General features: G+C 42.9%; 1 protein-coding gene across 3 annotated transcripts in view; it reads right to left on the bottom strand.

Moving 5' to 3' along the window:
- Window positions 1-24,946, bottom strand: part of NLGN4X (neuroligin 4 X-linked) — a 296,617-nt gene that overhangs the window by 202,591 nt on the left and 69,080 nt on the right. For all 3 annotated transcript variants that reach the window (XM_044235128.1, XM_044235127.1, XM_044235126.1), the window contains exon 4: window positions 20,242-21,029. In XM_044235128.1, coding sequence (XP_044091063.1) covers window positions 20,242-20,713 — 472 coding nt within the window. In that variant the 5' untranslated portion in view covers window positions 20,714-21,029. The remainder of the gene's footprint in view (window positions 1-20,241; window positions 21,030-24,946) is intronic.

The following is a 24,946-nucleotide window of genomic DNA, read 5'->3' as shown; positions in this document are numbered from 1 at the left end:
GCCAAAATATTTTTGTTAAATTAGTTTAACCATAAGGACTATCCAAGATCAGAAGATCCAATTTAGAAGCCAAATCAAACTTAAATTTAAATCAAAATTTTAAATGAAATTCACTTATGAATTAAGATGTAGATATCCCATGTGAATAGATGAAATATAATAGTGTACTGGCTGATTTCTGAACATTCTCGTTATGATCAACAAGGAGCTGTTTCCAAAATGCCCTAAGAGAAAAAAACCTACTGTGTTATTAAACCAAGTAAATAAAAAAAAAAAAAAGAAGATAAAAGAAAAATCTTGTAACCCGTCATAAAGATGATAGAAATAACTGTGACATATTCAATGCTTGCTTATGGTTTTAAATGTTTTAACGGAGTGGAAAACTGGAAATAGAAGGTAAAATGGTATATAAAAATGGTCATTTCCCTCAAAACATCTAGTCATTATCACATTTATTAAAAAGTATTGGACACTTTTGAACAGGGATGTCCATTTGCCCCCACACAGTTCAACCCAGGATTCGATGTCCTGAATCGATCCAATGACAACAAGAAAACAAGAATAAAGGCAATAAAGGGTATAAATATTCCAAAAAGGGAGAGAGAATATGGTCATTATTTGTAGAGAGTATGACTGCTTTTACGGAACCCATGCAGTTGGATAGATAAGCTACTAGAAATAACGGATAATCCCCAAAAGATTTCTGAATATATAATCAAGACATTCTTCTATAGCAGGAGCAGCAAAGGACATATAACATAAGATACAATTTGCAGAAAGGAGGAGGAGGACACGGAGGAGGAGGAAGAAATTAACACATTAGTTCAACAAAGCTAAAATTAGATCTCGAGTGGTAAACCGTGCCAGCTTATGGATAAAACAACATGAACGTGGAAGGAAATCTCTTCTTCCTGAAGTCATCACTCCATTCAATACAACTCCCAACAAAGACGGCAGAATTTGGTGCACGGATTCTAAATTATCCGTAAGAGAGGAGACACCTACACACGCAAAGAAAATGCGGAAGAAGAACATAGGGCCGTTTCGTTCTCTGGGAGTCACTGTTGACCTCCTATAGGAACTGACTGGTGAGTGAACCAAACCAGATATAAAACACAGACTTGCCCTACGTGAATGTTTGTGGTTGATGTTGGGAAGTTGTACTCGGTTATTTTGGGGCAGACCCCTTTGAGATGGACTCTCTCATGCTCAGACCACAGTGCTCTCTGCCCGGAACCCATATGGAACGACTCATGCCTGTGGTCTCCCACAGGGGAAACCAAGGGAGGTCTTGGCAGGCCACCTGGAGGCAAAGAGGGACAAGACCATGCACCTACAACAACCAGTGACCTCCCTAGCAGGTACGACCAGTACAACCGAAATGGGCATCAGTTAATTCTCATAAAAGCTCCATAATATGGCTACTCCAGGCTTAGCGAACTGCCCTGTGCTGGTTTTCCTTATATCCTGTCCTACTTATTAATAAATACCTTTGTCCCTATTAGGATGCTGCCTGACACCCAATCACTGGAAAAGGAGACAATGTTTATATTGCACGCTGAAAACATTGGTTCTCTGTTTGGAGCAAAAATAACAGTGGATCCCTATCTCACACCGTATATAAGAAAATTAACTCTGTGTCGATTAACAACGTACACACGAACTCTAACATTCCTAGAGAAATACGTAGGAGGACATCCTTGTGATGGTGGGGTAGAGGTCAGGCATTCTAAAATGGGTCCCACGTCGAAAAAGACAGAAGGGAGAAAGAAGAAAAAAAAAAAAAGTTGAGGGGTCTTTGCTACGTCAAAACTATTGATTTTTGTTTCAAGAAGATCAAAAAGGAGGGATCGTGGGTAGGACACCAAAGAGAGAAAGATTGGCAACATGCTCACAAACGCTGGTCGACTGCTTCAACCAGAGTATGTTCACAGTCTTAGATGTAGGGGTAAAACAGGAGCAGGACATGGGGTCCTCGTGGCTAGTGCTGCCCAAAGCATACAAAGCTGCCGGGCAGATTCCTCCTGCCTCCCCCAACATTTCTGGTCACACCCCTATAAATGTTCTCAGCACACAACATGCCAACCCGTCATTGTCTTCCGTTCTTGTCATTACGTGAAATAAAACTGAGATGCTCCAAGGTAATTACACAAGGGAACTTGAAAGAAAGAGGTTTCGAGACCACAGAAGATAATACGATGAAGACGTTTTTAATAAACATAATCCCGCACAATGACTGTTTCCCCATATCGCAAAATATTATGCTATCATGCCATTTTAAGGGCTAGTAAGCCATGCTTGCATTGAACCTCTAATTATAGAACAATTTGTAGACCGTTGAAAATGGTTGTAGCCTTTCCCTCTTTTATTATTATTTTTATTATGATTATTATTTTCATTGGTTACCGTAAGCACTCGACGGTGAAAATCCCTACGCATTCATCCTTCGGCACCTGTCCGATGACTTCCTGAGGATAAAACTCCTTCAAGCGCCATGGATTTCAAGGCATTTTGCTATGTACTGTCATGTTGTCTCCCAAAAAACATGACCATTTGCAAACACTCCAGCTTTTCATCAGTGGGCGTTTCTCACAGCTAATGGGATTTTTAATCATTGTGGTTTTAGGAGATGTTGGAGGGAACGCTTCTGTAGGGCACAACAGCTACAAAGAAAACAGAAGGGACCATTTCCCATGAGGAAAAGAAACCCTTCGTCCAACGTTTATGCCAAGATTCATGTATATTCTAACGGAGAACTAGGGTCTCGGTTATTAGCAGCTTGGAGGACTCACGGGGACTGAGACACCCCTTACCACTTCGGATGGATTTAAAAGGGAAGCGTGCCAGCGATGGAAATGGGAAAGGTTTGAAAACCAGGACAAGGGACGGATAATCCACAATGCACCCAGGAGCTGCCTTCGAGGTCTGTCTGCATTTTGGAAGCAAGCTTGGGTGACCTTATTCACTGATGTTCGATGAGGCCCTGCACACGTTTAATGGAAAGTAGGCAAAGAGCTCCCCCTCCTTAGACTCCTTCCTCCCAAACATTAAATTCACAAATACCTGAGTGCTTTCTAGCAACATCTCTGGTCTGCCCCCATTTTTTTTTATTTGTTTTAAATTTATTTGTGTTCTTCATCTTTGTGTTTATATTTTATTTTTTTTCCAATTTATTTATTTTCAGAAAAACAGTATTCATTATTTTTTCACCACACCCAGTGCTCCATGCAATCCGTGCCCTCTATAATACCCACCACCTGGTACCCCAACCTCCCACCCCCCCCGCCACTTCAAACCCCTCAGACTGTTTTTCAGAGTCCATCGTCTCTCATGGTCTGCCCCCATTTTCTGCAACATGGCTCTCTTGCTTTTAAAAGACAACCACTGGGCGCCTGGGTGGCTCCGTGGGTTAAGCCGCTGCCTTCGGCTCAGGTCATGATCTCAGGGTCCTGGGATCGAGTCCCACATCGGGCTCTCTGCTCAGCAGGGAGCCTGCTTCCCTTCCTCTCTCTCTGCCTACTTGTGATCTCTCTCTGTTAAATGAATAAATAAAAATCTTTAAAAAAAAGATTAAAAAATAAAAATAAAAATGTCGATTTTAACTGGATTTTCCCCTCGGTTCCTCACAGAACAACATGACGTATTTTTTGCCATATGGAAATTCCATGTGAAACTTGAAATCGAAAGAGGTCCCCAATGTGAATATCATATTTTGTTGTTGCTGTTAAAATAAAATTTAAAAAAAAAAAAAAAAAAGGGAAGGGGGTATCTTGTAAGACCAAGATGTTGCCCAAAGCAAGTACGCTTTGGACACCGAATGTTCTTTCCATTTTTAAGATTCCTGTGTTTTCACTTTCTCCCATTAAACTCTGCTGGTGAGCACATTAGTTCCGATCCATGAGACCCTAATAAATCACTAGAGCTCTTTTCTCCTGGCTGCTCTGTAAATGCGGCGACAACCATGTTAATTGTACATGAAAAATATATTAAAACTGTAAATCATTTCTATTCTCGAGGACGGTGGGAGAAACAATTCTAAAATAACAAACCAAATGGTCTTCCTCTTGTCCGGATGTGGCCAGAGGCCGTTATATTAAAAGCATAAAATTACCGGCTGTTTCCATCAATCAGGCCTTATTCTTTGGTTCTTGGATCTCGTCGAGGACATACAAAATGTATCACAATTTAATGTTAATGTTAATGACCGCTGATTTATTTCATGAAGAGCACCGGAAGTTTCTCTCTTTGTAGTGCATTCTTTACGGTATTCCTGCGTGTGGCCCTTTCTCTACCAATTGTATATAAAAGGGCCAAACTATGTCTTTTTTACATCATCGTAGAGCTATAATGAGGGCATAGAGGGAAGCACTTATAGGTAATTGTGTATCACTTCCTAATGGCAATCACTAAATTCTGCTTTTTTTCCATGCAATACTCAATAGTTTGCTTTTTCTACAAAGGATGAAAGACTGATTTTTTTTTTTTTTTAAGCATGTCTATGGAGAGATACTCCCCTTTAGTCTTCTAGAGTGTCCAATACTCATAAAAATTGTTTACAGCCTAATTTAGGGAGCAGAACCAAACACTCAGTATATTTACCAACAGGCTTATTCATAAGAAATTAAAAATGGAAAGTCATTGGGACGCCTGGGTGGCTCCGTCGGTGAAGCGTCTGCCTTCAGCCCTGGTCATGAAGCCAGAGGTCCTGGGATTGAACCCCACTTCGGGCCCTCTGTTCAACAGGGAATCGGCTTCTCCCTCTACCCCTCCCCTCTGCTTGTGATCTCTCTCACTGTCTCTCTTGCTCTCAAATAGATGAAATCTTAAATAAGAAATAGAAAGTCATTGAGATAAAGGTCTCCTGCTTTCCCTGTAAGTGCTACTTTACCCTAGAAAAGGCCCCATTTCTTGATAAACTAGCTTGGCAAAGCCATCCCTTGATAAACGAACCCCCTGGTCAATTTATTCGATAATCTAATCCATGCCCGCTTCTCTGATGGGTTTCAGAAATGAGATGTCATAACCTAAACAAATAAGTCTCCAGTGGTCAGAAACTCAGGCAGCCGGCCAAGATCATAGAGGGGCGAATCACCTCTCCGCAGAGTACATCGAATTACACCATCTCGATGCGGGCTCGGGCCGAGCTGGGCAAGTTAATGCATAACTGGCAGTCTGAGTAATTAATCTCCAGATGCAAATGAGAGCCTGTCATTCCGCTTCTTGAAAATATTCCTTCATGGGACTCCAGCTGTCGACAAGATAATTCCCAAACAGGATCAATGAGGAAATACATGCAGATCGCCTACGACAATGCCTGCCACCTCGGTGGAGAAATGCTGGCCTTTCTCTCCATCCCTGTCCCGCTGGAGGTCGACTACTATTTGGTTCCACTCTGGTTCTGCAGGAATGGATCCCAGCAGTGACCAAATGACAGATACTGTGAACACTGCACTGTCACTAAAATTTGGGGGAAAATATATATTGATCCATGAGGATTACTGACTTGTTAAAAACTACGAGACCTAAACATAGAACATATAAGTAGATACACATTTCATTTTTAGTTGTTGCTCTTCATTAGTCTGCTAGCAAGTTACATTAAGAATTCTTGAAGAGACAACTGTTAAGACTTTGTTCCAGAAAGAGTAGAGTTGAGTTCCTGCCCATATACCAGCTTGAGATATTCTCCTGTGAAGACCCCATATACCGTGCAACCCTGTATTCAATGCACCAGCCCTGGGTTTGCTCCCAAGGCCACACTTGCCTACAGCTGCTCCCTTAAATGATTTAAGAAGATGATCTAGAACCTAAAGACAGTATCTTTGAGTGAGCCATGGACTACGTGTGTCTGCAGGGGTCTTGGGGGTCACGTGAAAATGTGAGGATAGACAGAGAACTGGCTCCTGATGTGTCACAGGCCATCGAGCTACCAATGAGGGAGGCAGAACATCAACACAGAGCTCCAAGCAATGAATGAAACCAGGCTGATCCGTCCTTCACACCAGGGATATGTCATAACACACAGCTCATCCTTTTTTTATTTTATTTTCCTATCATAAATTATAAGAAAGCATTTAGGCATCCTTAGGCATTAATGTTTAGGAGCATTTAAAAATATTTCATTAAATGGATTTCTGGAGATAAAGTTATGGTTCGAAACTTATGGACATTTCAAAAATGTTTTCACCCATAATGTTATATGGCTTCTTGAAAAACCGATGTAGCACTTGAGGAAAACACCTACCAAAAGAAGCCATGCACGCACATTCTCTTTAGCACTGAATATTATTTTATTATGGCTTTGCTAATATTATCAGTAAAAGGGTGTTTGCTTTTATTAAAATTGCATTAATAACTCTTAAGAAAATTACCTGGGAAACTCGCAAAGACTTAGAGCTGAATTCTGCTTTTTCTTTTTATATATTGGGCAATTTAGGTAAAGGATAAACCAATCATGGTTTTATGTTTCCCATTTGTGACTTGGCACTTCGGAGAGCTATGAGGTGTACTCACTGATAGAAAATGCACATGCTTTTGTCCAAAGTGCTACTGTTAAAAACTCAGACTCTGAATTCCAACTGACGCCATCTTCCTTACCCTCACCACCACCACAAAAGTCGTCCTTGGCATCTTCATGGCTATCCTCATCAGTGTCCATCACCTCCATCATCACCACCAACATCATCATCGTCATCAGCACCCCTGCCAGGATCACATGACCATCACCATCACCACCATCATTGTCATCACCACCAACTTCAACACCATCATCAACACCATCACCATCACCAACCCCATCATTGTCATCACCACCAACTTCAACACCATCATCAACACCATCACCATCATCAACCCCATCATTGTCATCACCACCAACTTCAACACCATCACCATCATCACCCATCATTGTCATCACCACCAACTTCAACACCATCATCAACACCATCACCATCACCATCATCACCCATCATTGTCATCATCACCAACTTCAACACCATCATCATCACCATCACCATCATCATGACCATCATCGTGGTCATTATCATCTCCCTTATCATCCCACCATCATCACCTTCCTCTCCATCATCTCTTTCACCACTATTATCAAAATCGTCGTCTACTATTATTACTTTTACGACCACTATTACTGTCTATGTGTATCTATTTATGGGTTGGTTATATCCTGGGACCACTGTTCTGTCAGGGCTTTGCTTAAAATTTGATTTTTAGGCTCTATAACTAACAATCCCTTGTTCTGTGTCTCTTAACTGCCTATGGATACACTTTGCAACTAGCTGCTCTTAGAGGTCACTCCAGAAATTTACCTTGGTCTGCGCTATAAGGACCACAGTTTAATGGATTTCATTTTTTTTCTATTTTTTTCTAATGGCAGAAAGGAGTATTTGTCTATATCTGGTTTAACAATGTTTCAGGCCCAATTTTCTGAGCCCATATTTATGACTATTTTTCTTATCATTAATCCTATCACTAACCACATGTAAAGCATCCTATAGTTAATATACAAACATATATTGTAATGACTACAATATGACACAGTCTTTGACCATAAGTTGTTAAAATTCAAATTCTTGAGGCTCAGAACTCAAGAGTCAGGAGTAGTTTGGGCGGAGCTCTAGAAGTCTGCATATGAAAAAGTTCCTGGTGAGTTTGAGAACCACGATGCTATGGTGTCCAACACTGGACTCGGACATTCCATGCATTAACTAGAAGATACCCACATGACTTCATGGATTTCCCTTTATATCAAGGGTCAGAAAAATTTCCCTATAAAGAGTGGGGTGATAAGTATTTTAGACTTTGTGGGCCATATGCCTCTTTTGCAGCTGTTCGACTCTGTCATTGTACTGTGAAAGCAGCCACAGGAATTAGGCACATCAGTGGGTAATATGTTCCATTAACCTTTATTGCAAAAACAGGCAGGACCACGATGGATTCCTCCTGAGTTATATTGTCCCCTCTTGTTTTACATATCTGACAGGAAGTGAGGCCCTCTTTTCCCTGAGCACTCATCCTTGTTGGGTTTCTCAGTTTTCATAAGATCACATCTGACCAGCAGTCTCTGTAGCTCAGTGGATGATGGGATCATGACACCATGCAATTAAGTGACCACAACAGTGACTGTACTTTGAATCAGTGGCTGAGCCAAGACTTCAAATTCGCTTGCTCAGTCTCTTAAACCTTGCACGGCCAAAAGAATCAATACTAACATCAGCCTCCAGGCTCCATCCTTGACGACGTGGTCCCCTCCATCTGAAGTTCCCCTAATCCACCAATTTGGCCAGCTGCTGTCCCTCAAAGTTCTCCTTGGCCTGTTCTGAACTCTGAGTCAGAAATATGTTCCTCCAAGATGTTCTCCTGTCTCCCCAAAGGGTCACATCACAGCACAGATTACAAAATGGTAATTCTGGTTCATTATCTATCTCCCCACCTTTCTTCCCTCCCCTGTATGACGTGCAAGGCAAAAGATGGTACTACATTCAGCAAAATGGGCAGACTTTGAACATGCTCAATAAGGACGCAATGAAAGAATAAATTTAACAAACAAGCCAAAGAAATGCAATGAAGTAAGGGTCTTGAGGGTACCTAGTTGTCTTGACAGAGTTGCACAAGAATGGAAGACCAGTTTTACCACCATCCTGAGAACCCACCCATCTCGTACTTTCAGAGAAGCCCATGAGCAGAGGTAGCCACTGAGTGGGATACCCGGTGCTTCTTGCAGAATTCCCTAGATGCGAGCTTGTCAGCCATTTGCCCAGTGCCCTACAATGCAACGCTCACCAAGCCCTTCCCCCTGTTAAAGGTTTGGGCTGAGAATTATTCAAATTCAATTTCATTACCCCTAGGTCTACTCTCCACATTGGATACCTCTTCCGTAAAGTCAACTCATTAGCTGGAATGCTTCAGGGAAATAGTAGAGACAGTAGGTTACGCTCTGTCCTAAACAGGGCACGTTTTCTACCTGGAGTTACAGCTCATGCTACCCCTGCACTGACACCAGAGGCCAGCTTCCAGATCAAGATGTCCCTCCAGTGCAGCTCCCAATATGGTCCTGCCCCAGCGCTGCCTGAATAAAAATTTCCTCACGGGCAAGATGTTCCTGTCACTTTATCATCATTCTACGTCCCAAAGGGTCCCCATGCTTAAAAAACAATACCAACAACAACTCATAAACAAGGTTTCCCATTTCCAAATCCTCAGGTTCTTCTTTTGAGTTAAAAAGGAAGAACTATCCGGGGTAGCGCTTTTCTGCCCCTGAAGCCATACCATTTCTTGTCTCATTTCTATCCCAAATATGAGTGAGGGCAGTGGACATTGATGGGTTTTGCCTGCTTAGCATCCTGTTTTCCTTTGGGGACCTACATTGCCTACATCAGCCCTAGGGTAGGTCCTGTTGGACTCACCCATCCCTCCCCCCATTTGGAAATGTATGCTCACCCAAGCCATGGTGATCCAAGGGTAATTTCCCCCTAGATTTGGAAACTGGTTTGAGTTGGTCTTTGATCCCAAACTGGACGGTGGAATCATCCCCAGGTCAATGTGATCCTCTGAGATCAAGGGTGACATCGCAGGGACATGCTGGTGTCCAATTTTTATTTTTATTTATTTATTATTTTTTTTTGGCCCCACATGGAAACAGCATCACAGAGAGACCAAAGAAAGCCAATGATAAACCAAAAATGCCAGGTTACTAATAGCAATGATTCAGACCCAAATCCAGGTGGCTTAAAACTACAGGAACTTACTTCCCACCATGTTGTAGAACGACTCTGTAATTTCACATCCATCCTGCAATACTATGCTACAATTAATTCCTCTTGATGTCTGAAATTACAGAGTCAGCACGGTTGATTACTTGACTAGAGTCTGGGGGACCATGATGTGTCTGTCTCTCAGTTCTTAGTCTCTGGTGGTTTCCAGGGACCCTTGGTGCTCCCTGTCTTGGAGATCCATCCCTCATATCTCTGACTCCGTCTTCACATCATGTTCTGTCCATGCGTCTCTATCTGTCTTCCTCTCTGTGTCTCTTCTTGTAAGGACACCAGTCATAATGGATTTCGTGTCCTTCCTAATACAGTCTGACCTCATCGTACCTTGATTACATCTATTAAAAACCTTAAAACCAAATAGGCTGACATTCATAAATTCCAGGGATTAGGACTTCAACATATCCTTTTGGTGAGGCGGGGGAACACAATTCAACCCATAACATGGGTCAACTCAAAAACCCTTTGACAAGAGAAAAGTTTGAAGGATTAATTGGTATGTTATGATCTGCAAGGGTTTTTAAAAGATTCTAAGTGATGGTTTGTAGCCTTAGAATAACAATTGGGAAGCTCATGGACCCCAAATTTTCCTTGGGCCCGGACCTCATAATGTCTCATCAGAGATCATCTAATGTCAATGACGTTAGTGTTGATGACCGTGATGACAACCACAGGAATAGTAGCAAGAAAGCCTTCAGTAGAGCAAATGCTGGAGAAAGCTCATTTCCTCCTATGTCTAGAGAAAGCCTTCAAAGACGATGATTCTTCTCATTTCAATGATTCTAACCCATGAACTTCAATTAATTTCTTGGAAAGGATTCCTGCACCATTAAATCAAATCTTACTCGATGATATTTAAAAGAAGGCAAGGCACATCTTCCTCAAAACTACAAATCAATTAGCCTCTTGGCCTTCCTATGATGATTTTAAGCTGCCTTCCCGTGCCATGCTTCTGGGGCTCCGTGTTTTAGGGAAACGTCAGCAAACAGACGTTGGCCTGGCTGCAATTGGTAGGGATGATGTGGGTCAACATCCCGTGGTGGGATCTCGGCCACAGCCGCTGGCCGCTTTGCCCTGGTGTATGCATTCTGTCTTGGGAAGCAGAGGGGTCCTGTTTTCTACTACTTCTTAAATCTTGCCGGAAAACTACCTCATTAAAAAATTAGCGGAATGTGGGACTTTCAGGCACAAGAGAGAGAAGCCAAGAGCTTCATACATTTGCCAGAGGAAAAAAACACAATTTAACATCAACTCTGGGTATATTTATTACGTATTTTGTGATAGAGAAGAAAGGCATGGCTAGTGGTGGACATCGGCCGTGATCACGGCTCCCGAGACTTCCATATACGAACAAATCATCCGTGGTCAGCGTAGGTGCTGTGAGCTACGGAGGAGAACGGGAGGGTCTCACAGCCACTTGCAGAGGAGGTTTGCTGAAGATACCACAGAAAGGGCTTATCTTCGAAGATTTGGCAAGCAACAGAATAAGAAAAAGCAGTCTTCCAAATTTCTGCGGTTCTGTTGGTAGCGCTTTCCCGCATAGACATCAGCAGCCCTCTGGAACAATGAAGTGAGCTCTCTCTTAGCACCGCCAATGTCTTTCTGGGCCAGGTTCAAACCCGTGGCTTCGCATTCATTCTTTGTGCCATGCATCCCAGCCAACAGACAAGGCATCCCTCCCATCGTCTCTGATGTCCCCCAGTCTACTGGGCATCTGCATCTTTGTGACGCATATACTGCTCGTCTTTCGTTACCAGACCAATGACAGTGGGGACTTTGTTTTGCTGGTGATTGTCTTGCTTTGTGAGTTTCAGCATTGCTCCTACCAATGCCACTTGGAGGATGGTTTGGTGCAGGGAGGCACTGGGAATGTATCGGGGGTCTTGGGGTGGTCCCTGGCAGCTTGGCTGTGGTTCCTGGTCTGTCTCTCTCTCTCTGCTGGGTGTAGGTAAAAGCCAGGAGGCAATGCCCAAAGCAGAGAAGATGCCTGGCAATACTTGTAGGAAGTATAAATGATTGAATACTTTTCATTTTAAATTTCTGCAGCCTGCTGGAGGTATAGACTTGTAAAATAACATTTGCATCAGAACCCTACGAACACGCAGAAGGATGTACCATCTCTGTGTAGGGCTTCAGAGTGTCATGGACAGGGCTGTTCCAAGTTGCAGAGGACTGGGGATGGAATGAGCCCTTCAGATCTCACCTCATGAAGGTCTTTATCATTCTGGGATGGACGTCCTGCTCAGTTCCATCACTGACTACAGAAGAACTCTGACAGTGACAGTCAACATGCCAAAAATCCCTTTCTTTTAGGAAAATTTAAAAAAAAAAAAAAAAGGATGGGGTTAGCTGGTTGGTTCAGTGGGTTAGGTGTCTGATTTTGGCTCAGCCCATGGTCATGGGCTCCTAGGATTGAGCCTTGCTCAGGCTACATGCTCAGATCCTGTCCATGTTGATATATTTTAAACATTTAAATTTTCTTGAGGAAGATGCCGTTTTCTCTCTACGCTCTGCTGCTGCTTTTGAATCTAAAGTCTTTTTAAATAGACAAAATTAATATAACTTTGTTACATATTATCTGGATACACGACAAAACAGAGTGATGAACGTATATCAGTAGTTAAAAAGCTGGGAGGGAGACAGAAAGCTTTTAATAAATGATTTTTTTTTTTTTTTTTGCTTAAATTTCTGGGGATAAAAGTATTCGATCAGAACAGAACCTTACGTTCCTTGGATTTAATCTCACCACACAGTCTGCTGAGAAGAAAAATGTTGCATTAGAATTCCGGTTATGAATCCCACAATGTCAAAAATGTAACCAAGCAAAAACACACAGTTGCGTACTGGGTATTTACCCCAAATATCCAGATGCAGTGAAAAGAAGGGCCATCTGTACCCCAATGTTCATATCAGCAATGACCACGGTCGCCAAACTGTGGAAAGAACCAAGATGCCCTTCAACGGATGAATGGATAAGGAAGATGTGGTCCATATACACTATGGAGTATTATGCCTCCATCAGAAAGGATGAATACCCAACTTTTGTAGCAACATGGACCAGACTGGAAGAGATTATGCTGAGTGAAGTAAGTCAAGCAGAGAGAGTCAATTATCATATGGTTTCATTTATTTGTGGAGCAGAAGGAATAACATGGAGGACATGGGGAGATGGAGAGGAGGAGGGAGTTGAGAGAATTTGGAAGGGGAGGTGAACCATGAGAGACTGTGGACTCTGAGAAATAATCTGAGGGTTTTGAAGGGGTGGGGGGTGGGAAGTTGTGTGAACCTGGTGGTATTATGGAGGGCACGTACTTCATGGAGTGCTGGGTGTGGTGCATAAACAATGCATCTTGGAACACTGAAAAGAAATTTAAAAAATAAAAAAAAATTAAAAAAAATACCAGGTGCATGTGTTCAATGTTCAAAGTTAGATTATATGATCAATGTACCTTTCTAAGGTTTTGTTAGGTTTTTAATCTCTCCCTCCTTCCCATTTTTGCACTTTTTATGTCTTGGCCCATCTAGAAAAGCAATAAACAATGAGATTACTTTGGGGGGACTCAGAAACCATCTCTTCGCACACAGCGTATGTGTGTATGCCTTCTGTATTCATGTCTGGATTGGTGGAAAAATTTCCATTGTGGGTCCTCAATGGAAAGTATCTAGGTACAGATTACCTGTCCTTTAAAAATAATAATAATAATAATAACTTGATCTCACAGATCTCTTTGTGAACCTTGAGTTTTGTTGGGGCTTAATCATTTTCCAAGCAATACAACCAAGAGGTTGTATTTCCTTGTATCATCACTTGGACCAGTTCGATGCCTTGTATACGGGAAGGGCTAAGAGTCATTTTTCAAATCAATGATTTTAACTTTTTTCTTTTCTTCAAATCAATAATGTTTAAGGGAGTGAGCTAAAAGGGCTCTCAGGAGAGTATGGATTGAAAGACGGAAGAGAAGACAAAGAACCAGAGAGTGGAGATGAGATCTATAGGTGACGTGGCTTGAGGTAGGATGAAAGTCAGTGAACGCGTAGAACGTGGATGGGATGTTACGGGAACACTGGATGAGTGGATCGAGAGATGAGTAGGTCTCCAATGGGATAGGAGCAGAATGTACTGAAGGCATCAATTTTAGGAAGAAAGAGGGTTAATGAACATTTTCTTATCTTGTGGAAACACACCACCAAATCTCCCTTGCTTGAGAAGAGTCAAAACTTCACGTGTTCCTTCCCTTTTTGATTGGAACACCTCCCATCCCCCTCCAGGGCAGACTGGAATATTGTGTTCAGGACCACATTCCCATCAGACAAGAGGGTGTTCTGCTTAGTGGGACATCAGAGGGCTTGGGATTTCAGTGAGGACAGAACAGTCCAGTAGTTCCCGTGTTCAAGTTGACTTTTCCGAAACTCATAACACATTTGCTCTTAATTGAACTGTGGATATCTCTCGCTGGCTTTCCTCGAACACCTTACACACACACACACACACACACACACACCCCATATACCTTCACTTGCAATATCCAAAGTACACATGTGCAAACTAATAGGCATCCTTTCCCATTTAAAAAAAAACAAAACAAAACAAAAAAAAAACTGCTTCCAGTTTGCAGAAACCTATTTCTCTGAACCGAAATGCAGAATATTTGATGGAATTAGTAAAATAGAGACTCCTCATCTTCCTTTATCTTAACTTAGTAGGGGATGAGATCACTCAGACTTTTCATGCCTGGTCGCCTGCAGGTTCTGTGTGGGATCTGTAGGTCGAATTCATGTACAGAGGGTCACCGTTTGGCATCTCACACACCCTCCATGGCCCTTGAATCCAAAGGTAAGGAAGTCTCTCCTTCTGTCATGTTTACTGACTTTCGACATTGACACACGAAGGACAACGTTCTTATAGACAAAGAACGAACAGAGAACAAACCCTGTACAAAAGCAACATGGCGTAGAATCAAAACACACGCAGGAGGAAGGCAGAGACCTACTCCGACCAGCGCACGCGAAAGACAGAATCTTCCGGTGAATGATCATATAAGGAGATTCATATTAAATTTACATGAAATTAAATGGGTAATGTATTGACCTTTTCCATTTCATCATCATTTCTATAATTAATATTGTTCATCACAATTTATAATGATGCAGTGGCTTCCTCCAAAATTGGTATAACCCCAAACAACATTCAGAGGAGGTACACCAGGAGTGTTATTATCACTGATAACCGAGGTCACTAAATATTGAGAAGGGTGACCATCTCAGCTAAGACAGCACAGAAAATAAATGACCGTGTCTGAACTAGCGGTATCAGTTGGCAACAAAGAAAGTTATCCGGTGTCCCAGAGGCAAGGCTGTGCAAGAAAATAATCAGCCAATTGTTGCGAAGGGACAGATTCGAGCAGACCAGTCCCGTGCCCAGTTTCCATCTTAAATGCGTTTTTTGCAACATTGTTTATGGTACACACCATAAGGCGAGTCGGATTTTTGACACATTGTACGTAATTGAGACTTGTCCTAATGGTGAGAAACATTTAAATTGCAAATGGGATGGGGTTAGAGTTCATCTGATGGGAAGTAAGGGACCGGTCTCTTCTTCGGAAAGGATTTGGCTCTATTTTCCAAACATGTATACTTCGCACTACCCAAATAGTATTTTCTTCACATACATGATTGCTCAACACTCCATCAGGGTATGATCCTACATTCAAATGGGCGAAAACTTTCGAGCTGGGGGAGAGACGCCTGAGATCAGAAACATACTCCAGTCAAACCGTCGTCACAAAATGCTAAATTCCTTTCAATGAACCCCTGTCGGGTGGATATTTGTTTAATCGTCTTCCATAAGTCTCTTCCCTTACAAGCGACATCTACACAACGTCAAACATCCAGGTGACACATGAAAACGGCAATCACCGAACTGTCTTCCCGTCGGTTGCCTGCTGATGTGGATTGGTTGAAACGTCTGTCTCGCTGTGGTAACTCACTTAGATTTCCCTTTGTCGGCTGGATTCGGCCACTGTCTGCATACAATTGGACTTTCTGGGACTTGATGAGAAGAGAAAGGAAATTAATTTCTCCTTTATCTCACGTAACCCCAAAAAAAAAAAAAAAAAAAAAAGAGAGAGAGAGAGAGAACACTATTGTCTTTGGATGTTCTAAGACACTCTTCTAAGAAATGAATTTTAAAGCTTTCTTGATGATTAATTTCTGTAGCTCACATAGGATGCTGAAATTCATTTCACAACTGTGGCTGAAAACGACAAAGCTTAGGAATAAAACAGAGCAGAATAATTCTCTGCTCTTAGGAAAAAAAAAAAAAAAAAAACTGTATTCCCTCTAAATTCTCTTTTATTAAAACCATACTCAGTCCTGTCAGAAATGATGGTCCCTTGTTCCCGTTCCTTAAGCTGAATCCTCCATGATTACAGTCCATAATTATGTTATAGAGAAGAAACATGTACTATGCATGGGATTAATGTTTATATGAAACCCCATACGCACAAGCAATTTTGCTGATACATTCTGGTTCCCTTTCTGACGACTGATTACATTCCGCTAACATCGGACTACAGAGAGGTTACGTGGGCAGGATACGGGGCTAAATCACTTTATATGGATTAATGACTTGACCTTCCTCCAAGCACATCTCATACACAGAAGGAAAAGGGAGGGGGGAGTGACCTACAAGCCAAGTGACCAACCTGCAGTCCCTCAGCTGCTGAGGGGACAAGACGGCATTTTAACCTAAGCATGGTTTTAGAGCTGTTCCTCTAAGCTCTAGAGGAGCAGCGAGGAGGGAACCAACTTTATGTTAAAGAGCATGAAGAATCGAAAAAAACAAGAAGCATCACTCTGGCCAGATTATATCAGATCTTGAGGTCTAGAGAGAAAGACTGGGGAACCCAAAATATTTTGCTAGCATAGGAGCATGTAGGACAAGAAGCCTTTAGAGATACAATTGCCATTTTGAGTGACATTTAATGGATGTAAGAGGATGGCATGGACGCTTTGCTGTAGGTCATTCATGGACATTGGTTCTGGAAATTTCTTTTAGGTGCCTGGGTAAATTTAAGTGTCCCTTTAGCACATCCCTATGTAAAATTACCGTATTTAGTAGGATTTGCCCTAACACTGTGATAACCCAGTGGGGAAAAATGTTGGGTGTATGAGCTATAGATTTAAGGTCTCAAATCTGCAAAGTGTCACCCCACAGACTGGAACCCATGCTGTCTTCCTGGCACCCGTGCAGGAAAGCTGCTGTTTTAAAGAACCAGCATTAAGAAAAGAGGGTTTTTCTGTCAGTAACTCTTGAGCTTGAAAGAGAAGCAAAGAAGAGTGTCAGAATGGGTTTGGGTTCCAAAGGCTCACCACAAAACAGTTTTTCAGCGATGACTTTGGTTTCGATTAAGGTAGAGACTTGACTGTGCCTTTCAAATAGGTGTGTAACACACTGCCACAAATGTTGGGGGGGTCCAACAGCAGCCAACGGGTATTATCTTACAGTTTTGTAGGTCAGAGTTGCATGGGGCTAAAATCAAGATGGCAGGCGTGATGGGGCAGCTTTCTGGGGCCCCCACGGAGAATCCATTTCCTGGTCTTCTCTAGCTTCTAGAAGCTGCCCACAGTCCTTCCCTCTTGGCCCAATGCCATCCTCAAAGTCCAGAAGGTTAGTTGTGTCTTTATAACATTGTTGGCACGCTAGCTCTCACGTTCTGGGTCTCCCTGTTCCACAATCCAAGGACTTTGCTCTTAAATACTGGGCCCACCCGGCTAATCCAACACCCACTCCCTTGACGGTCAAGTCAACTCATGAGCAAACACAATTCCAGCGGCAAACTAAATTCATTCCCCCTTTGCCACAGAAGGTCAGAGTGACCGGTTCCAGGAATCAAGCTGGACACCCCTTGGAGCAGTGCATCTGCTGCCTCCAAGTGTCTGTCTCCCCGAATGAGGAATGCTTGTGTCTGCTGCCCTTGTGAATGTCTACACCATGCCTGGCACATAGTAGATACTTGGCACTGTTCTTGGCAGCGACACTTCGTTGTGCCCGATCAAGTTGTGCCGATGAAAGATCTAAAATCCTGTTGTGTCGGAGCAGAATTCTCAATTCCAAATCTGAAACATGGTGGTCTACACTGTTAAGTAAAAAACACTGATAGGAATTCAGACAGCCCACAAAGGGAGGTCTTTGGAGAAATCAGCATGACGCCGTGATTTCAATGGGTTATGAAGGATGAGGAGTTTTTATTCAGTAAGTGATTAACCAGTAATTTTCCCAATAATTAAATACCTAAAGCTCCATATTGATTCTCAAATGGATGCAAATGTTTCAAAAAAGGGGAAAAAAAGGATGAAAAGAAGCCAGAAAACTCGTAACAACAGGCTGTGATGTGTTGTTTGTACAAACACGAGGCACATACCTTCACTCACCAGCAAAACGCCGACTTATAGGAAAACAGATTCTACCTGGGTTTCTGATTCTCTTGTCACGATCGTGCAAGACACTGTAGGCAAAGACGCTCTGAAAAACCCGAAAATGTAAACAGGTGGCCCCGGGGTTTTTTTCTTAACGTTCCATGGGTTTTCCATGGGATCACCCTTTCCCTCTCTTTATGTTCCCAAATTCCTACTTAAGACAGAACTACAAGGAAATGGCCACATTGTTTATGGTTTGGAGCCACAGGCTTGCCTACCCATACTGGTTCTGTAATCAGGGAGGTTATTGAGTTTTGTCCCTGAGGGTGGTCTCCGTCTGCCCAGCCTCTGTGGAGAAGCATGCTGCGGAGCGCCCGGGGTGCCACAAGGGGAGCGTGTCCCATCGGTGGCTCCTAGACACCGGGGTTGATGATGAGAAAGACCATAACCCAGATGCCTTCTGCAGGGACATGTCTCCCTGGGTTTGGGCGCACTGAGCCTTGTTCACACTTGTGCACGAGGCAGCCACTACTGTGCCTCAGCCCCCGGTGTGCCAAGAGGGCATCCGTGGGTCCCTCTAACTGCTGAACATTGCATTCAGACCTAGACCTACAAGGTAATGGGGTGATCTCTTAGCATCACGACGAGGGCCACCCCCCACCAGAGATTACTCACGTCATAAAGCCCCAGCTTCCCATTTCTTTCTCCGTGCATCCTCTGAGATCCCAGTAACTCAGCCCTGGCCTCCGTGTTTCAAGATGACCTACGCAAGCTACCTTGGACCATTTATGGGCAGGAAAACACAATACGGTGGCGCCATTGCCACTCGGGGAGATCGTGGGGCATGCAATCCCTTCTTTCAGACCTCCAGCCAAATCTTAATGGAAAATCATTCTCCAAGGACTCAAGGAAAAGAAAAATGGAATTTCTCCCCTAGAAGTGACAAAGGACACAGTGCGGTTTCTACAGTAGATGAATTCCATGATTCCTGTAAATCCCTGCTTTTAATTCCAGGAAGATTTACTTTCTAGGCTTCTCTCTCTCCTTGCCTAAAAATAGCATGTGCAAATGGTAAATGAGAAATGTGTTTACATTACAGTACAACTTTAGTCTGGTTAGCCTTTCTAAAAAGTGTTTTTAATTTGAAACCTACACAGAAGAGATTATTGAATGTTACTACCATTGCATGAAATTGATGTCAGACATCATTGTTTTGTTTTTTGTTTTTTGTTTTTTTTACAAATTTTCACTGCTATGTTATTGAAAACAAAGGAGTCATTTTGTTCAAGCAAGCACATTATTTCCAAATATAGCCAGAATCATCTAAGGACACTCGTTTGCCACGGATCGCTGTGAATATTGGGAGGAAACAAGGTGCACATTGACATTAATAACACAGATTCTACACAATGAAAGCCAACCATTTTATGAAATGTTCCTTGCCTGTGTAGTTAAGACAATGAGTGGTTTTCCTTTGAAGACTCAGAGGAGGAAGGGAGGGAAAGAAATAGAGAAGGAAGCAAGGAAGGAAGGAAAAGAAAAGGAAGGAAGGTAGGAAGGAAGGAAGGTAGGGAGGAAGGAAGGAAGAAAGTAAGGAGGGGCAGTAAAGAGAGAAGGAAGGAAGCAAGCTAAAATCTTAAGTCGTTAAAGCAAAAGAAACCCTGTTTCGTAGCCTTCAGTTTGCTAACTTGGGCATGACAATGTTCTTAATTCTATTGTTTTGTCTACATTTTTCTGTAGATTTCATTTTTCTTTATAGACGATGTAACCCTTTATGCAGACACGGGTGATCAACTAGAAAGAAACACTGTAACACGCTGACAAGGCAACGCATGATAGTAATTAAGTCATTAACTATAGCATTGTCCATTTCCTAGATTCCCAATAAATATAAGTGTCATAATTTATACGTTAGGGCAACAGCGGCATTCAGAATGTGAAGAAAGAACAACCAAGTTATAGAAGATGAATCCCACACAGGACATTCTAAAAGCCTGCTGGCCGATCTGACCTCCAAGTGTTTGAAGGATGTACTTACCATCTTCCGTGGGCACGTAGATGTTTAAGTAAAGGCAGTCTTCATTCTGATCTTGCACATAGGTCATTAAAGTATCCAGATTCGCAGTAAACCAGATGGGCAGCATATCGTGCAATAAGGACCTCTCATCGAGATGCTGGGGGCACACAGCCGCGAACTGGGTGGCGTTCCGAACTCCAGTCCATGAAGAAGGGGGCTCCGGGGGCTGAAATCGCCTCTCTCCAGTAGGGGGCGAGGCATAGGGGACCCCCAAGTACTGTTCCACTGGACCCAGAATCTCATTGGGCAATGGTGTTCTTAGGCCCCGGATTTTGCCATAATTTGTGTTGACGACCGGGTACTGGGCTTGGCTGTCGATGAGCGTGAAGCGGATGACAAGAGCCGTTATCCACAGGAGAACACTGGAGTTCAGCATGACGCAGACGGGCGTGAAGAACAGCGGCACCCATAACAGTCCCTTGGGTCTCGACATTGTTCACTGCCACATCCGCAGGGCTGTGTATGACACGATTCCAAGCAAGCAAAGCCGGGAAGCAAGCCTGCAGACAGAGAGGGCTTTCCGGGGAGCAAAAGACCCAGGAGAGGAGCCCCAGCGGTGGGTCATAGACAGAGCCCGAGGTTAAAGACACACCCAGCTGTTTTCTCAGGAGCCCATTGCAGGAGAGAGCAGCACTCTCTTAATCCTGGGAGGGAATTCCAGTACGTGTGAGGCTTGAAGACGCAGGGACCATCCAACACGTCCCAAGGACAAGGATTCCTTAGGAAAACTCCAAGGCAGAGCAGTCCTCCTAATGGGGAAAGAAAGCAGATGAGAATAATGAAGCCAAGGGAAGGCATGCTACCCACATCTCTTCCGTGCAGCGCTCAACATCATTCAATGAAATTCTCATTCAGGATGAATCCGTCCACCCATGTCTCCACGGAGAAAAATCTAGCAAAACAGGACTTGCCTTCATCCTCACCAGGCACCCCATTACCTGGAATGATGCATGACGTTTAGAAAACGTTCAACAAGTCTCCGTTGAGTTAACAAACAGATCCCCATTTGTTATACCTGTTTTTCAAATGACTGTAGTGATGGCTCCCAGTTTCACTCTTTGCAAAGACTAGCCAGTCAGGGGATGGGTACCCCCAAAACAGTGTTTCTCAGGTGTCTCAGGAAACTGCCACTTTTCCCTAAGGGGATATAGGCATGGAGCCTAGCAACATTGTTCAGTAGGAGAGGAGGAGCCATGTGGGACCGGACCAAACTGGCCTTATGACGTTTAGACAATTGTCAGATATGCAAGAGAGTGTAGGCTCTGGATTCTAAACCTTTTTGGGTTATTCTGTGGCATGCAACATTAGGCTACACAGATCATCACCCTGCAGTGCCCCCTCCTCATAAAAACTGAACAAGACGGAAGATCGTACAAGACGTAGTATGTCCCATCAGAACATCATTCCCAGGTAAAGCTGTCCATACGGCCATCCTGATTTTCTCCTAAGTCATCTACAGTAAACCTTTCAGCTCTCAGACCATTTCATTTATTTTTGTTTGCTTGTTTTTGTAGCCTACTTAAATTTTTTTAAGGTTTTATTTATTTATTCGAGAGAGAGGGAGAGCACAAAGGCAGAGGGAGAGTCAGGTCTGCCATTGAGCAGAGAGCCCAACGCGGGGCTCGATCCCAGGACTCCAGGATCATGATCTGAGCTAAAGGCAGACGCTCAACCAAATGAACCACCCAGATGCCCCAAGCAGCCCATTTTAAAGTCTGGTGGTACACTGGAGCTACCCTCCCACTGAGTGTAATCTCCCAGACTTGTCAGGATGTAGATCCTAGGATTGTCCCTAGAGAACTCATTCCTCTGAGGACAGTAAAGAAGGTTGTGCCTGAGTGGGAGAGTATGGTAAATGACCCATTAGCCATACAAAACATCACATTACGTGTAGCAAGCAGTGTAGCTTGAAAGAGAACACTCCTCAACTCCAAAAACAGACAACCATGCTTGGAAAGATGTTGTGGGTGATTCTGAGTGTTTCTAGACTAGGGTATAATTATGCATTTAAATGGATAGAGGAGCCCTTATTGAGTAATATGTCAATAAGCTCAAATTTTTTTTTTTTTTTAATGGAGCTGGATGGGTCATGGAGCTCTGCCACCTCTGGGGGGAATTCCATAGTCCCTGACATCCTGGGCCAAGTTCATCAGAGCTGAATGAAAATGCACTCCGAGTCTGGGTTTTACCAATGACAGTGAAAAAAAAAGCATCTCACCCAATGGTGGCTGTATGTGTTCCCTTCTATCTTTGAATTCTGCCATGCACAACACTTGGATTTCTGCCACACTGTGATCCAATTTCTGAATAATTAGGAGGCAGACAAGAACAAGAAGAAGGTGATGACATGTTTGGAATCTTTTGTTTTCCTGAAAGCCCTTCTGCTTTGGAACCAGCATCCGCTGTTCCTCCTGGAGCCTTCCGGGCGATCAAAGGAGACGCCATGAATTTGTGATTCTGATGGACTCGGGTCCCCAAATGCTACATCTGTGAGCTGAGGGAAGTAAGCCAAGCTGCCTGTGATTCAGGTAAATGGTGTATCATAGTTTCTTCCTGGGGTGTGCACTATGCAAAGGTGTAGGGCAGAGAAAAACGCCCACTCGATAAACACAAATGGTAGGACCCTAACGGGGGCATCCTTGAAAGAGTCCTGCCTACAGAGACAAAAGGCACAGGCTCCAAAGTCAGCCCAGGGTCACGGGGCTGAGCAAGTGCAAAAGAAAGAATTGAGAATCTTTGAGGCTCCCTTTCCTGATCTGTTTGCAGCTGAAAGTAAAATGAGATCATGCACACAAGGCGGCACACCGTCCCTGGAAGGCAAAGCTTGATAAATGTGGGACTCGGTTGGGGGGTTTATGTCAGGACTTAGAAACTGAGTTCTGCGGGGAAATTCTGGCCCACTCAACTCTTCTTCAAGTCAACGTGGATGAGAGTATCCACGAGCCACAGACACATGACAGGTGCCTAAGCAGGGTCACGCCTAGACTTTACACCGAGTCCAAGGATCAAGTCTTTCTACTGCCCAAATCTACCCCCTACCACCAAGAAGGTGCTGAGGGCTGGAAAGAGAACATGGACCAGCAGGACCCAAGAGTAGGCACCTGGGGGATGTGAGCACTTTCTAGATAATGTGCATATTTTGGAGGCTGTCTTACGCATTCCCTTGCTTTTTTGAAATTTGGCTGATTTGCACAAGTCATTACAATCTGAAATCCATGGTTTCTGAACCTCAAACCTGCTGACCCTGTAGACCACTAAATGTCCTTCCCACAGGAAGAAACAGAGGTCTGAGTCATCCAATATGGAATCTGGTGGTCATGCATCTGATTAAGAATCTGTGCTTACAACGAAAGATTATGCATGTGTTAAGTGCGTGTGTGGGGGGGGTCACACGTTCAAGTATTTGTCAACTATAAAAGTCTTGGCATTACAAGTCATAAAGGATTTTTTAAAAATTCTAATTATTAGAATTCTAATTATTAGAAAAATTCTAATTATTTTTTCTAAAATTAGAAAAATTCTAATTATTATAATTTTAATATTATTAAATCAATATTATTTAAAATTATATTCATTTATATTATATTTCATTATATTTATTTACTGAATTATATTAATTTATATTATTTTAAATTATATTAATTTAAAGTTATATTAAAATTATATTAATATTTAAAATTATTAAATTAAATTTAAATATTATTAAAATTCTAATTATTAGCTGAATAAAAGACTTTAATGGAAAAAAAGTGAAAATCATATTTTCATTGAAGATATATGATTGTAACGTGAAGAAGGGCTTTCCAGCATGGTTTCTCTGCCAAGTTTGCACAGAGAGGAATATTTCAGACTGGCATTTTGACGTGATGTATAACTTGATTGGTTATTTTAGGATGATTCTCTACAGGGCAGTCATTCTGCCTGAGATTGTAATTAAGACAAAGCAGAAACCATGCAAGCGTATCAGAATATAAATGGCTCAAAATAAAAGTCGCCATGCATTTCTCCCCAAAGTGTGCATCCCTCCAACGGAGCCTGGTTTCACGTTAAAAGATGTGTTTCATTAAGAACAGCCCAGACTAAACTTATTTTGGTATTTTTGAACCAACAAGGAATAAAATCACGTCTTCTGGGCACTCAAGGCATTTCCTTTCCAGGCTGTGACAAATACGTTAGAGGACAAAGAGCTTTGGGGATGTATCTTCAAAAACACAACCTCCAGCCCCCCCAAAAAGGGAACAAGAATGAAGGAGCTCGAAGCAGCCCTACTCCACGCTCCTCTCAGCTACATGGAAAGCCAGAGAGTCACAGAGAGATCTGATGCCAAGAGGCACTTTGAAGAGTCACTTTCATCTGACGTCATGAAGCATCAAGACGAGAACAGCCGACCCTGGTCCTTGTCCAAGGTAATGACCTTGTACAATAAACCTCCTGTGCTGTTTACTACGAAAGCCTAAGACAGCCAGTCCTGAAACTGTGTGCAACCTCTAGGTATCCCCGGGGTCTCTCCCTTTTGCTTTTGGGGAACACACCAACTTTTTCCAGTCTCTGAGTGGGGTGTGGTCCATCTTTTGTCCTCGAACACAGAGCTCGCCCATGAGGTAGCCCAGTGAGTGTGTTACCTAGAGGAACAATGTCCGCTTTGTGAAGAGTCTTACACAACATG

Source organism: Neovison vison, chromosome X (assembly GCF_020171115.1).
Source record: "Neovison vison isolate M4711 chromosome X, ASM_NN_V1, whole genome shotgun sequence".
NCBI lineage: Eukaryota > Metazoa > Chordata > Mammalia > Carnivora > Mustelidae > Neogale > Neogale vison.
The sequence above is the reverse complement of the archived record's forward strand: the minus strand, read 5'-3'. Positions and strand labels throughout refer to the sequence as shown.